A 15,924-nucleotide genomic window follows, 5' to 3' on the forward strand; every position below is an offset into this window, starting at 1 on the left:
ACTTTATCTTAAACTGACAAAAAGTGACATATTTGAGACCACAGAATGGAAGCAAAGGCCCTCTGGGACCGTCCACAGGCTTTTACGAAAGCAAAGGTGTCCACGCTCCAAGCACATGACACCTTCTGCACAGGATGAACTGTGGTCCGTCGGAAATGAAGGTGTTTAATCATGTGCATTTAGGTCGGAACCGTCAGGGAGGGCAATCGGGCCAAAAGTTCATTTTCCAGTTCTTCACCTTTTCCTAAAGACATTTCAAGTCAAAGCAACAGCAGATCAGTTGGCCAAGGGAACTCATTTTTCTTGATCCAGCAAACTAGGCAGCCCTTTCTGAGACTGCGCACAGACCTCAATGGCCGTTTGCTCTGCCCGGCCCCTGATTCTGCAGCAGGACCTGATCACAGACGCCCACGCTGGTCAAGACACACACTTAGGTTTTTGGTAAAAGTATGGGGATTCTTCCCATGAAAGATATAGATAATCTAAGTGCCCACTTTTCCAGTACTCCTGACAGCTACAGATACCAAGAGACACTCAATGCTGTCACAGAGGATCCCAAGTTTAAAGAATTTATATTTAAAAAGATATGGGGCTTCCCTGGTGGCGCAGTGGTTGAGAGTCCACCTGCCAATGCAGGGGACGCGGGTTTGTGCCCCGGTCCGGGAGGATCCCACATGCCGCGGAGCTGCTGGGCCCGTGAGTCATGGCCGCTGAGCCCGCACGTCTGGAGCCTGTGCTCCGCAATGGGAGAGGCCACAACAGTGAGAGGCCCACGTACCACACACACAGAAAAAGATATGAATAGTCCAGAGAAACACTAGTGGCTGGGATTTCACAGCAGGTTCCTGAGAGAATCTCCTGTTTCATTTTTAGCTAATCATGCAGCCTGCAGGTCACAGCTACCTACCTGGACTGCATCCCTTGTTCGGATAAAACAGATGCAGGAAGACAGTTACCTTGGAGCTTTGCAATTCGCAGAGGGCTCTTAAACACCTCAGTTTCAGCAGTACTCCCAGAGAAATCTGAGGGGATGGTCTTCACCATTTAAAAATGATCTAGGACGATTCAGCATCCTTCCCCAAAGTGGGTTCCGTGGGAAGCCTGCCATATTCAAAGTGGCTCTGCGATCATCAACATCTGATAAGCTCTAGGCTGACTCGAGTTGGCCTATGACATAGCTTTTCTTCCCTGTAGCGTTCCTCGAATCCTCCAAAACCCAATATGAAATGTGAAATTCCAAGAAGGTGACAGGGATGCAAAAGTCCCCTAACTTCCTGCATGTTTCTTCTCACGACAAGTCAGGTGACCGGGATTCTAGAAAGTGCAAGGTGAGAAGCGCAGGCGCAGAGCTGTCAGCTGGGCAACGAGGCGGGAAGCAGGGAAGGCCAGCCACCGCTCAGAGGCAGAAGAACCAGGAGAGAGCCTAGCTGACCGGAAGGGACCCGGCACAGTGGCCATGCCGTTCAGACCTAGGCTGGTGCTCAAGGACACGGCCACGTGGCCACGGAGCTGGGCCACACTCGGGGCTCCTCAGAGGGTCTCTGGTTCCATCTCCAAGGCCGAGCGAACCCACCGTGTTCGCTTGGCGGACTCCCAACCACTGCTCCACCAGGGAAGCCCGATGCTCTTTCTTTTTTTAACCAGCCCTCCCCTCCCTCTTTCTCTGCATCTCTGCACCTTTGCTTTCTCTGCTTCCTCCAGGTGTGCATCTGTCTGGGGGCGGGTGGGGGGGTGCTGGCTCAGGGACCAGCCTATGGGATGGCTGCCTGTGGATAAGCGCACAAGTTGGGCCTAGCCAGCTGTGGCTGTGGAAGGAGGATCAGGTCCCAGGACACAGAGGGAGGCTGCCCTCCCCGGGGTCTCTGTCCCTAGACTGTCCTTAGGCAAAATTCATTTCCTGGGCTTCCCTGGTGGCGCAGTGGTTGAGTCCGTCTGCCGATGCAGGGGACGCAGGTTCATGCCCCGGTCTGGGAAGATCCCACATGCCGCGGAGCGGCTGGGCCCGTGAGCCATGGCTGCTGAGCCTGCGCTCCGCAACGGGAGAGGCCGCAACGGTGAGAGGCCCGCGTAACGCCAAAAAAAAAAAAAAAAAAAAATTCATTTCCTTACAATTACAGTCAACTGGACCTTTTATTTCTTGCAGCCAAACGCATCCTGAAAGAGCCAGTGAAGCAGAAGTCCCTGATTTGCCCTGGGGTACCCCACGAATCCTGGCCACCCATCTGCCCTGGGGTACCCCACGAATCCTGGCTGCACATCTGCCCTGGGGTACCCCACGAATCCTGGCCCCCCACCTGCCCTGGGGTACCCCACGAACCCTGGCCCCCCATCTGCCCTGGGGTACCCCACGAACCCTGGCCCCCCACCTGCCCTGGGGTACCCCACGAATCCTGGCCCCCCACCTGCCCTGGGGTACCCCACGAACCCTGGCCCCCCATCTGACCTGGGGGAGCCCACGAATCCTGGCCTCCCATCTGCCCTGGGGTACCCCACGAATCCTGGCCCCCCATCTGCCCTGGGGTACCCCATGAATCCTAACCCCCATCTGCCCTGGGGTACCCCACGAATCCTGGCCCCCCATTTTCCCTGGGGTACCCCACAAATCCTGGCGGCTGGTGGTGCTGTTTCCGAGGTGTCAGAGCTGCGGGGTGTGGCCGCCCTGTTCCTTCCCCATCGCTGGCTGGCGTTTCCAGAGGCCACAGAGCCAGCCCTCCTCAGCCCACCCAGTCCCGGGCAGTCCCAGGCACGGTGCTGCCTCCAGGCCGGCACACCGAGGAGGGACAGCAGCCTCCCACGGGACACCAGGGCCTCTCTGAGAGGCGGTCACCTCCCACGGCGGTCACCAACAAGGGGCTCCTGCTTGGTGGATTAAGAGCTTCCAGACCATCCGCCCTCCACAGGATAAAGGGCTACTCAGAACCACGTGTCGAGCTCCCGCCACTTCGCATACAAAAGCATCCTTCCCCACAGCAAACGCCAGTCTGCAGTGCGCCAGTCTGCACTGTGGAGAGCAGCTTCCGCCCTTGCAAGAGGCCCAGTAGTCTGGGGTCTCCTCCAAGCCCAGTGGGTGCAGCGCTGGGGCCCTGCAAGGGACAGGGAGGACCCCGGGGACTGTGGACTCATCCAGGCCAAGTTCATGTCCTGCCTCCGCACCTGCCAAAGTATTGCAGCTGCTGGGCCGTGGTTTCGCCCATGGAAACAGTCTCCTCCTTGCCGTGTGTAGAAATGCTGTGACACTGACCACCATGAGACAGATGCTAAACATCCCAGGACCTTCCCAATGGGCTCAGGAACTGCATGTGACCCCTCTCAACATCAGCCGGTTCACAGGCAGCCTCTGCTTGTCCGCGCTGGAAGGGAGGGAAGGGATTCCTCATGCTTTCTGGTGACCCCCTTCCAGACACACGAGTTGCCCCTCAGAGGATCTGACCCAGCCTCTGCCACGTCACAGGTTCCCTCTACAGTACACATTCATCCTGATTCATCACTTTTGCACGTGTGTGTTTACACAAAGTGTTTCTCTGAAAGGTCACCTGCTGTCCCCACTCTGAGGGTGAGGGTGAAAGATAAGAGCTGGGGTCTGTCTCCAAGGCCGACAGGAGAGGCTGCACCCATACAGCCCGGAGGGGTGGGGTTGCCGGGGGACGCTCAGGTCCAAGGCTGCTGGGACTCCTACAGGGCCACCTGGGGCAGCCCACTCCCCACAGGGGCCTAGACGAGGCCGCGCACGTGGCTGACGGAGAGCCCTGTGATCCCCGTCCCTGGCCCATCCTCGTCCATCTTCCTCCACATCTGGTCCCTCCACTTGGGGTGGGGCGGCTCCTATGTTGCGGGTCCTCCTTGTCACAGGACAGCGGCCTCTGAGACACAGCATAGCAAAGCTGCTAACTCAGGAAACCTTCTGTTGCAACAGAGGTCAGACCTGCTTTTCTGCAAAGACCACCTTGAACTTTTGACTCAAAACCCATTTTATTTTATTTATTTATTTATTTTTTGCCGTACGCGGGCCTCTCACTGCTGTGCCCTCTGCCATCGCGGAGCACAGTCTCCGGACACGCAGGCTCAGCGGCCATGGCTCACGGGCCCAGCCACTCCGCGGCATGTGGGATCTTCCTGGACCGGAGCACGAACCCATGTCCCCTGCATCGGCAGGCGGACTCTCAACCACTGCGCTACCAGGGAAGCTCTCAAAACCCATTTTTTAATCAAAGCAGCCCTTCTCTCTCCACGAGCGGCCCCGGCACCGTCTTCCCAGCTGCATATGCACAGCATCGTTTTTTAAACCCTATTTAACATAATCCTTTCCAGACCTGGACTGACATTCCAGCTTGTGGAGCCCTTTCTGCACATCAGCTCCTGTAAGCCATCCCTGAGTGCCCCCCACGTGCCAGGCCTGGGGGCCACAGCCTGTGGGTCCACCTGAGTCCAGGCAATGTGCCAGGTGGGCATTAAAGATCCCAGCGGATCCGACGCACGCTTAGCAACACACGAAGAAAGACTAAGGTCCTCTGGGTCCACCAAGGCACCAAGAGCCACGGGACCCTCATCACAGAAGCCACCAGCACCACGGGGACTGTGGGATGAGGTTCGGGGAAGACGCTCCGTCCCACGGCTCAGAAATCTTTGCTGGAACCATCATCGCCGTCCACCTGACAGCCGGTCTTTTCCAAATGAGTCACAAAGGACTTAAAAATGCCTCGGTGATTTCTCCCACCAACACTCTCTTTCCTGATGCTAATTTAATTTCACTCCCCTCTAGAGGTAAGAAAGTTATCACTCAGAAAGAAGTAGTTAGGTGTCTGCATTTCTGGTAAATCAGTGATGCGATGTTATTAAACTAAATCACTAGATAAATGATACGCCATCACATAAATGATGGAATGATGCTTGTCAAAGACCTGGACCTGCAGATAAGACGCACTCATCTGTTTGTGATAACCCAGGAAGACTGGTAGGCGCCTGCAGACACTATGCAAAATTGTCCAGCCACTGTTCCCAGACTCTCATGGGCAAAGTGGGCGGTTTCTTCTGACACACCGCACACATCATTCCCGCCGTGAATGAACAGGTCCGTGCTCTCGCGCTTTACTGGCAAAGCCCCAGTGCAACCCAAGCTCCATGCGATCGACAGACTCTGGTTTAAAAATATTATCAAATGAACCAAATGTGGTTGTTTTAAAATTCATATAACACAATAAAAGAAACAGGAAACCCAAGAAGCCTGTGTCTAAGAGAGAGACCCTCGGACCTCACACAAGGCCAGTGACCACCCACCCCTCCAGGGGGACCCACGCAGGAGGAGGCATCACTGGGTTTGGGGCCCCAGTGACTTCCGAGGAGGGTCAGACCCGCCAGGCTATGACTGACAGGCCCGCGGGGGTCGGACATGTAAGCAGGGGCAGGGTGGGTACCACAGGTGACAGCCGGGGCCCACACGGTGGCAGAGGCAGGACCCCAGCTCCAGGGGTGGGGGGATGCAGAGTGCAGGAGGCCTGAGAAGGTCAAGGGAAAGGTGGGCAAAGGTCACCACAGTGTCCCCCACGCTGGGTATAAGCTGGAGAACCAGGATGCTTGTACGAAACTCAGCTATTCCCACCCCCATGGCCCGGGCTCCCATAATATAAGAACTCAGGCTCGTGGCTCAAACAGACGCTTACTTCTCGTGGTTCTGGAGGCCGGGAGTCCAGGGTCAAAGTCCCACAGGGTCAGGTTCTGGAGAGGACCCTTGCTGGCTTGTCTGCAGCCGTGTTCCTGCTGTGTCCTCATGGGTGTGGAGCAGCTTTGGTCTCTTCTGAGGGCACTAATCCCACCACGGGGGCCCCACCCCATCACCTCATTTAAACCCACCCACCTCCCTAGGCCCGAACCTAAGGCCATCAAAGTGGGGTCAGGGCTTGAACAGAGGGATTCTCCGGGGACACAGGCGTGCAGCCCACAGGTCACCCAGACCACACCGACTTGGTAGGCTCAGATGAGCGCAGGATGCCTCTCCCATAGCATTTGACAAGGACATGGCCACAGGGTGGACACAAAGCCAGGGCAGACTTGGCATGGCCTGCCCAGAGGCACCTGCACCCTCTGGATGCCTCACGTGCAGGACGCGGGAAGCTGGATGGCTCCGTCACATCACATCACAGCGGCTGCAGACTCACACCTGCCCACCCCTGCTCACACCTGCCGACTCCTGCCCACCCCTGTTCACCCCTGCCCACACCTGCCCGTGCCTGACCACATCTGCCCACTGAGCAGCTATCAAGTGGTCACAGAGGAAGAAAGCCAGAGCACAGTGGAGGAGGCCCTGACTCATCTGAGGGGTATCTAGACCACTTTGGGCAACAAGGGTTCTTCCTTTCGAGTGGCTGCTTGAATCTTTCACTCCTTCCACCGCCCCGACTAGTGAATACAGAGGCTTGCGATGCCCCCCTGTGCCCAGCTCCTTCCAGACGGCTTATGCTTTCCTCTTTCCCACTTGACCTGGTCCTTCCAGGGCACGAGGTGGTATTAGGTGGGCCCACGTGTCCAGCACACTGTGTCCATGTTTATTCCCTGTCAGAGCTCCTGACTGACACTGATCCCACTGCTTCCTCTGACTTTGCAGGAAGAGAAGGAGAGCAGGTTTTCCTGCCCTCAGGTAAGTGGCAAAGGAGGGGCCCCCGCCCCCATCACGGGCACTGAGCCCGGGCGGGCAGCTTGAGGCTGCCAGGCATCGCCACTGGCAGCACCAACAAAACACGCATTCAGGAGCTTGGAACCCAGTGTGGTCAAGAGACATCCCTTTGAGCCAGTTAGCAAACAACGAAAGCCACCACGTTTCTACGCGTAGGGCTAAGTGTGGAACATCTTTCCTGGTCGCTGGCCCCAGAGGGTGGAGGAATCTTGGTGACAGAAATTCAGGCACCAAATGCAACATTCTTGTGGGGGAACTGACTCTGATCCCAAGAAAAACAGCAGGCAAAATCCCTGGGTTTCCTGATTCTGCTTATAGAGTTGTACAGTCCACGGGGTGGAGGCCGGTTTTCTTGCCAGCCGCTGCGAGAGCCAGATAATATTTTCATGGTCTTATTTTAGGACGGGTAATGTTGTAAACAACCTCAGTGCCCAACCCACAGACAGCTTGTCTAGACCCTTATTTGAAGCAGAAGGTCACCAGGCAGGCAGACATCCCAGATGGACTTCAGGCATGTGATGAGGGCTGCAGCCCGGCAGGCACTGGCCGCGGAAAGGGACCCTGACATCACCTCTGAGTGCTGACACGGGGATGGCGCAGCCCGCTCGCGAGGCGTGAGGTCAGAAGGCAGCAGCTCTCGGGAGTGGGCAAGCCTCGGGAGAAACGACCCCCTCCTAAGAGTGCAGACCCCGCACGCTGCAGGGGACGGGTATGCAGAGAAAGAGGATGTGCTTGAGGACAAGGGTGGAAAAGTGCAGAGGAGACTGGCTCCACCAGAAAAGGCAAAGAGGCTCCTGAAACACACTCACTGAAGAGAGAACATCAAGGGCCCAGGAAGACCTAGCTTAGTGGCTAAGGCCAGCGGTGCCAGACCCTGGTGTCAGGTGCTGCCCAGCTCCACCGCCCACACCAACTCCACCGCCCACACCAGCTCCACCGCCCACACCGGGGCCCCACCAGCTCCACCGCCCACACCGGGGCCCCACCAGCTCCACCGCCCACACCGGGGCCCCCACCAGCTCCACGGCCCACACCGGGGCCCCACCAGCTCCACCGCCCACACCATGACCCCCACCAGCTCTACCGCTCACAGCTGGGCCTCAGTTTCCCAAATGCAGACTCGATGTACCATCTGCACCTAACTCTCAGGTTTGTTTTGAGAGTAAATGTTATTTATATACATAAACATATAAACCACACAGAATGTTGTTTTCTTCATCTTTGTTGTTATTATTCTTGTTGTTAGTGTTAGCGCTATACCCCACTGTGGAACATCACCGGGTCCCCCTCCCAAGCCTGCAGCCCACCCTGGGCCAGGCCCTGCCAGCCAGGAGGGACGGACCTGCCAGCCCACCCTTCCGACAAGGTGACGACTGGCGATGTGACCACGGATGACTTCCTGAAGCTCTGCCTGTCTCCTCCGCTGGGGACACCGTGTGTATCACAGGCACCTCACAGTCTTACTTTAAAGCAGAAACTGCTGGTTTAGTTGGCTGTCACCTTCTGGGTCAAGTCAAAATCCTTCTGCCCTGAGCACATCCTATTCAAAGCCAGGAATGTTACACACTGTTCAATTACCCTCTAGTCCAGGTGCCCGGGAACGTCCAGGTTTAATGCCTCATTGATCCAGACGAAGACGATGGTGGTGACATTTTTTTCAGAGAACCTAAAATTCATCTTTCAGCATCAAATGATCAGTACTATTATTCTTTTACCATTTTTATAAGACTCTTTCTATAACATGTAAACATCTCAAACATCCTAAATGTTGTTCCTAAATCATTCCTAAGTGGCACTTTGGCCAGTAAAGTAAAAAGCCTCGCCCGGCAACAAGGCTGGTAGCAACAGGAGAGGAGCAAAGAGAAAAGATCCCAGTTTCCCTCCCTTCTTCCCAGAGCCACGAGCCAGCTCGTCGGTCCTCACTCCGCACGCGAGCAGCCTGGCGTTCCAACCAGGGGTGGCTCACCTGCTTCGCAGCAGCTGGGCCGGGAGGTACGGAGCCCGGCGTGAGCGCAGGGGGGCTCCCGGGGCCGCAGAGCTCGGGGAAGGGGTTGGGGATGGCCGGCAGAGACGACGTCCTCAACTGCTGGTCCCCCTGGTGCAGGCGCCTGCAGGAGAGACAACGCCCGTCAGAAGCTGCCGTCCGCTCAGGACCCAGGGGTCCCACGACTGGGAACCTGCCTGGAACCCCGAGGGAGGGACTTGGACGAATGTTTGAACACCTGTGTCCACACCGCACTGCTCACAACTGTCAAAAGGTGGGAGCAACCAATGGCCCACTGTCCCAGGAACAATGACACCACGTGGTGTAAACGTGCAGCGGGGCATCACTCAGCCGGCACAGGGAAGGGGACTCTGACACGAGCTACCACACGGGTGAACCGTGAGGACGGCACTGCAGTGAGGCACCTGGAGCAGTCACACCCAGAGACAGAAACAGAGTGGAGGGCCAGGGGTCGGGGCCAGGGGGTCACTGTCCAGTGGGGACAGGGTTTCAGATGTGCAAGTCCTGCAGGTGTAAGACACAGAGGAAAGAGAGGAGGGCACTTCCTGTAACCGCTGGGCCACGTGCCCAGGAGCTTACTTGGACTGTTAACAGACCCCACTCCGCCATGATAGCCTCCTGGTGACAGAAAACCTGGGGGACGCAGGAGTCCTTTGTCACACAGAGCGAGAGGGGAGGAGGTGCAGCCATGCTCACCTTCAGGACCTCCCGGCCCCAAAGTACTGCTAAGCAGTGACTCACCGGAGACTGTTTACTTTCTTCTGAATTACCGCGCAAGAGGCTGACTTTCTGCTATCCTAGCTTCACAGAAGTTCACAAGCTTCTCTCTCTAGGAGGCAGTCTTGAGCATTTTAAGAGTCCTCTTTTTTAGGGCAGTGAAATGACTCCATACAATACTACGAGGCTGGACCCACGTCATCACACGTTTGTCCAAACCACAGAATACACACCATCACGAGCCAGCCCCCGTGTGAAGCAGGGGCTCTGGGCGCTAACGATGGTGCTAAGGGTCATCGGTTACAAGGGTGCCGCCCCGCTGGGGATGCTGAGGGAGGGGGCTGAGTGTATGCTGAGGGGAATGGGAAGCACGGGGAAACCTCCGCAGCTGCCTCTCGATTTTGCTATGAAACCAAAACGGCTCTTAAAAATAAAATCTTAAAAAAAAAAAAAGGTGCTAATTGAAAGAGGCCAGACACAGAAGGTCACATATGGTATGATTCCATCTGTCAGAGATATCCAGACCAGATCAATCCACAGCACAGGACACAGATGGACGGCTGCCACGGGCTGTGGGGAGGGGAAAGCAGGGGGGCCCTGCTCAGTGGGCGCCAGGTTCCTCTGGCCGGAGATGGGGGTGCTCGGGAACTACACAGGGCGAGGGGGGCGCTGCACAGCCCTGGGAGTGTCCTAACCGCCACCCAACACACACTGTGAAGTGATTCAGTCTACGCTTGTGCAAATTTCATTTCAATACGTTATTTTAAACACTGAAAAGCAAAGTGGTTTCAGCGGTTCACAGGTATCACCCAAAGCCAAACCGAGGTATATCAGACAACGCGGAAGAGTCCCAGGGGAGAGGCCCGTGGCCAAAGGGTACTTCCCTTCACAAGACACGGGAGGCGGGGTCAGGGACCGGGAGGGTGGGACCACACTCCTCCACCTGTCCAGGTGCGAGCACGCCCCCTTCACCTGTCACCCCTCTACTACTCCAGTTTCTGCTCTGTACCTGCTCTCTTCAGACGTGTGACAATCTCTGAAGTCCTCGGCAGGGCAGACCTGCTCCTTGGGCCCCTCACCTGGGTCTGCATCTGGGGCCCCCACTCAGCAGGTATGGGCCAAGTCACCTCCCCCGGTGCCTGTTTCCTTACCTGGGAACTGAGGGTCACCACGCCAGCACCTAGTAAGGCTGCAGTGACCGTTCCATCAGCTACTATATGAGGACCCAACAGACTTATACACAGGAGGTGCTCAGCAAACACAGGAAATCCTCAGCAGACTCATTTACAAAATGAGTCTTTGGGGATCCTATATTGGTTGTCCCATTTTTTAAAATGCACCTGAAGATAAGAAACGATATGACAACGTGAGAGAATGTCGCTGAGAAGAGGCTGGGCCCGGGACCGGTGTCCGCTCTCTGGAGGGAGTGAGCCTCCTGTCCTCTGTCCATCAAACCCTGGGATTCAGTACCTGCAGCCCCTGGGCAGAGGGACAAGTACGGCCAGGACTCCAGACTCAAGGGCCCTGGACAACTAACTGGCAGGGAACCAGGCCTTCCTGCACCCCTGTTCCCTGCCTGGTCCAGCCTCATGCACCGTCACTGCGGCTGCCACTCCATCCTCCCGGGGCCTCCCCGAGGCCACCACGGATGGGTGGCCAACACACTCCAGACCCAGAGAAGCCTGCAGGAGAAGAGAATGTCTCCCCCCAGACTGAACTCACCAGGAGCTCAGAACACAGGGGTGACGGTCTAGGGAGCAAAGTGGTACATACACTGGAGGATGGATGTGACAAAGGGCAGGATGCCGAGAAGCAGTGACCCCAGGCCACCCCGGCCGCTGCACCCCACCTGCAGACACTCGGTTCCCACCCCCCGAGACAGAGCTGGCAAGAGGGTCATCTGGCTGCAGAAAACATAGGATGCCAGGCTGGAAAGAAGGCTCACAGAAGTTTCCAGAAGCACAGCAAACACTCCATCCCCACAAGGAAAGGAGATTCCCAAGAAGACGCTCCAGCCTGACAGACGTCCCAGCCACAGCACACCGCACACCCTCCCCCGAGAAAGCCCAGGGAGCAGCAGGTGTCAGTGACCCCCTCAACCTCCCTTGCCTGAAAACCTGCCAGAGCTGCCGCGGGGCCGGGGTGGGGACCGCAGAGAGCTCGTCTGCTGCATTTCCCAAAGGCCTCCACCCAGAAGGTCTCTCATTGCCTCCATTCACAACCACTGCCCCGACTTCTCCCAGGCAGAGACAGAGCCCAGGTGCCCCCAACACTCTGTCCCCCACCCCCCAAATCCACGAGCTGCAAATCTCCTCCACCCCCCCATCCCCGGTCAGCACAGTGCCACTCTAGGCTGGTCCCCGAAACACCTTCCAAATCCCCCCCAGCCCTGACCCCAGGCTTCCAGAACTACCCACCGAAACCCAAATCCAAGCCTCCCTGACCTGCTCAAACCCTTCCCCCGTCCCTCCCCTGGGAGGGGCTCCCAAAGGCCTCTGGATCTGGCCCTACCTGTTGGGATCTCTTTTCTAACCCTCTCTGTGGAGGTCTGATAGACACACAAAGCCGTGCGTATTCAATGTCCACAACTGGACGAGCTTAGAGAGAAGAACACGCCGTGACCCGTCACCACAGTCTGGCCGTAAACATCCTCCAATGTTCACGCCCACCCTCCTCACTTGTTTATTATTGTGATTATTTTGTGTGCGTGTGTGTGATGAGAACACGCCACACGAGACCTGGCCCTGTGGCAAGCTCCTCAACACGCAGCGCCGGCAGGCCTCGTCCACCAGGTTAACCTGACCCTCTGGACCCTCCGACCGGCACCTCCCATCGGCCCCCGGCAACCCTCTCCACTCCCCGCCTCCACACTCCTGACGCTTCCAGGTTACTTGTGGGAGTGGAATCACGTAGTAACTGTCCTTCTCCGTGGGTCCTATTTACCCGGCACACTGTCCATGCTGTCCGGCAATGGGTGAACGGACGGAGAAAACGTGATACATACACACGCTCAGCCGTGAAAAAGGAAGGGGATCTGGCCACTTCCGACACCAGGGCCCAGCTCTCCTGCTCAGGAAATCTCTTCCTGCATCCTTCAGCTCCTCTCACCCTTAAACACCCAGCTCAGAGGTCTGCTTCCTCCAGGGAGCCCTCCTCCACCTGGCCCCCGGGGCAACGGGACAGGTGTCTGAGACTGCACGTTCCTGACCAGGCCCTGGTCCCCTCTGGGCAGTGAGGCCTGGGAACCCTCCGTGGGCTGCCTGGCCGTTCGCTCATTTATTCCAGGGCGGTCTCCCCTGACAGGGTTTCTGCACATCCCACCGACCTGGCACAGAGCAGGTGCTCATAACATACGAGTGCCCTGAACTGAACCAGGTACCAGCAGGTACTCCGGTGGCCCTGCTAGACAGAGGGAAGGAAGGGGCCCACCAAGTTGAGCCAGGCGCCATGACCCCAAGACCCACCCCTCGCTCCTGGTGGGGAGGCCAGGGCCCACCTGACGGCGAGGATGTGCATGGGCTGGGACCGCTGCAGCCTCTGCCGCGGGGCCACCTGCCCCTGCAGGGGCCTTGCTCCGGGGGGCCGGCCGCGGGGATGCTGGCCATTGCGCAGGAGGGGCGCCGTCTCCGCGGCCGCGCACAGGCTCTCCAGGGACGCATCCATGTCGTTCACCAGCGTCTCCAGGTCCACGTCGTCCTCTGTGCGTCGAAAGGGAGAGAAAGACAAACGTCAGCGGCAGCGAGGGGCCACGGCCAGGTTCCAAGACTCACACCGTCTTAAAATAGGACGTGAGGGTGGAGGACGGTAACTGAAACAAGCCCACATTTCTATGAGGAACCGTCTGTGTCCTATGCATTGATATCTGTCGATACTCCAGAAGCAATCCAGAAATCACAGCCCATCTGCCTTTCCCATCTGTACAGGAGACCCTCTGGGGGCATCTGCTGGAGTGCAGGGGGCCACGCACAGCCTGAGCCCCGACCTCAGCTGGCTGATCGCAGGGGCACAAGGAGCCCTAAGGAGGCCAGTCAGGGCTTCTCCCTTCCCCGAAATTCCAGAAGAGAAGCAGAGAGACAGGAACGGGGCAGCACCTGACCCTGATCCCAGCCTCGTCTGCGAAGGCCACCAGAAGGGCCGCAGCCGCGGCAGACGGGCCCCGAGGGCTGCTGCCTGTGAGACCCGCACCTGCAGGCCTCTGGGTGCCCGACAGCCAGAGGGAGGCTGCTTTCACACAAGCAGGCCCGAGGCCGACGCAGAGAGAGGACGACAGGAAACGCCAGAAAGAGAGATGGGTGCTTTTATGTGTTGGTGTGGCCGAAGCCGGTCAACCATCATTCTAGATGTTTCCGTGAAGCTATTCTCAGACGAGACTCTAAGAGAGACGAGAACAACGAGGGCCCCGGGAAGAGGGGCGGCGGCTCTTCCCGGGTCTGCAGCCTGCGGCCCCCGCAGACGTGAACGTGGACTCACGGCTGTGCGAGTCGACTCCTCACAGGAACCAACCCCAAACACAGGCACACGCACATCCTGTGGGCTCAGTTCTGGAGATCCGCCCCTTTCTGACAACAGGGCCCAGGCCACTGAGGCTGCCTCTCACGAAGAGGTCACAGGTCAGCAATTCACAGTCTATCTGGCTTCCCCGGAGCCCAGGGAACAAACCAGAGCCAGGGCCCAAGACAGCCAGGCCTCGGCCCACCCGAGCAGCCCCCGAGGGGCAGGACAGTCCTGCTGCCCCACCCCTGCCCCTGTCCTGCGCCTGCCGGTTCGGGCCCCAAGCCCCAGTCCCGGGTCTCCATCCCTCCGGGTCTGCAGCTCTCACTGGAGCTCACAGTGGTACCAGGCCAGCAGGTGGGCGTGAGGAATCAGTGAGTCCTCACCTGCTCTGTAACAGAGCCTGGCCCAGGGTAAACACTTGGTCGGTGTTATTTATTTGCTCTATTTCATTTATTCCTCACAAAACAATGCAGAGTGGTGCCTATTAACCTGGTTTAACAGCCAAGGAAGTCGGTCCAGGGTAGTCAAGTAACCTGCCCCAGGTCACACCAGCAGTCAGCAGGGAACCTGGAATCTGAAAACAAGTTTTGCAGCTGCCAACGTGAGCTCACCAGGTGCGCACTCCACCCGTGAGCTCACGGAACTTTCTGGAACACTGACCTCCCTGCCCCTCCCGCTCCCCCCACAAATGTCTCCGATGTTCAGCCTCCCTGTCTCACGAGGCAGAAGGGCAAGAGGAGACAGAAGGAAACAAAACAGAAAACCAACAAAAGCCAGCCTAGAAGGCACAGAAGCCGCATGGTGCAGGGGGTGGGGTCGGCGGGGGTGTTCAGGATCAGGGAGTCTCTGGTCGGGTGTGGGGGGTGGAGTGCTGGTACGGAGAGATCCAGGAAGAGGCAGGAAGACCACAGAACACCCCTCCCCCGAGGCCCCTTTACCCTTCAGGCAGTGGTGCCCGCAAGAGAGGTCTGGGGAGCGTCCGGAACAGACGAGCAGGCAGGCCCTGAGAAGGACGGACAGACAGACAGACAGACACACGGATGGCCCGGGGTGGGGGGGGCGGAGAAGGATGGGCGGCTGCTGAAATCGCAGCGATGAGAGTGCAGTCCCACTGGAGCCAAGGACAGAAGCCCAGGCAGGGTGGGTGGGGCAGAACCCGGGAAGAAGGGGGGTGTCTGGGGGGGGGTTGTGCAGAGACCCCGGCACCCGGGGGAGGGCTGACGGGGGAGAGGGCAGAGCCCCGCACCTCCAGGCCCTGGTGGGGGAAGGAGTCGAAAGATGCTGCTACAGCCCAGGTTATGCGTTGTCTAGTATTAAGTAAACTTGATTAACTCGATTAACATTAACATTTGTAAAACGCAAAGGCCACTGTCTTCCTGGCTTTCACCCGGCTTTAGAAATCAAACAGGAATAGCGTTCTCGCTCTCTGACAGATTTCAGCCAAGAAAATAAAAGGTCCTATCCCCTCAGGTGCATCTTCCTGCCAGTCACTTCTTCCCTACGCATTTCTGAAAGCCTCTGGCTGTGCCCACGGGGGCAGGCCTCTGTGTCTCCCGTCCTTTTCTTTCTGTTCCTTCTCCCACCAGCCAGGTCCTTCCTGGGCCACCCCGCGCTGCACTCAGGTCACTGTGCTTTCAGGAACACAGAGTGATTCTGACATCATTCAAAGTAAATATAAAGGCAAATTGGACGTAAGCTGGTAAATATAAAGGTAAAAGGTGTAGGTGCAATGCACGCCCTGAAGCGCTTTAACTCTCCTCTGAGGTGGGTTATTGATAAAAGCACTTTCTACGCTAATACATTTAATGGTGAACCTGTTAGAGCCAGGTTAGTCATTTAACAGTCACTTGGTAGGCTAGACTTTTCATAGATCAACTCCAACCACTATACTGGCATGTTTCAAACTTGCCTATTTTCCACAGCCCTTAGAGCAAAGAATAGAGACTAAGACATCCTAATCCAGAACAAACGTTAAACACTTCCTGTGGGGTCAGTTAGCATTTCGTCTGTTTGGATAGTAACATCACTCAGCGTCGTCTGA

The 15,924-nt window shown here is 57.3% G+C and overlaps 1 protein-coding gene across 6 annotated transcripts in view; it reads right to left on the reverse strand.

Moving 5' to 3' along the window:
* GRB10 (growth factor receptor bound protein 10) overlaps positions 1-15,924 on the reverse strand; it is a 196,770-nt gene that overhangs the window by 64,306 nt on the left and 116,540 nt on the right. For all 6 annotated transcript variants that reach the window (XM_060020099.1, XM_060020103.1, XM_060020100.1 and 3 more), the window contains 2 exons: positions 12,886-13,087; positions 8,634-8,775 (listed from right to left, as the gene is read on the reverse strand). In XM_060020099.1, coding sequence (XP_059876082.1) covers positions 8,634-8,775; positions 12,886-13,087 — 344 coding nt within the window. The remainder of the gene's footprint in view (positions 1-8,633; positions 8,776-12,885; positions 13,088-15,924) is intronic.

This window comes from Delphinus delphis, chromosome 9 (genome assembly GCF_949987515.2).
Source record: "Delphinus delphis chromosome 9, mDelDel1.2, whole genome shotgun sequence".
Taxonomy (NCBI): domain Eukaryota; kingdom Metazoa; phylum Chordata; class Mammalia; order Artiodactyla; family Delphinidae; genus Delphinus; species Delphinus delphis.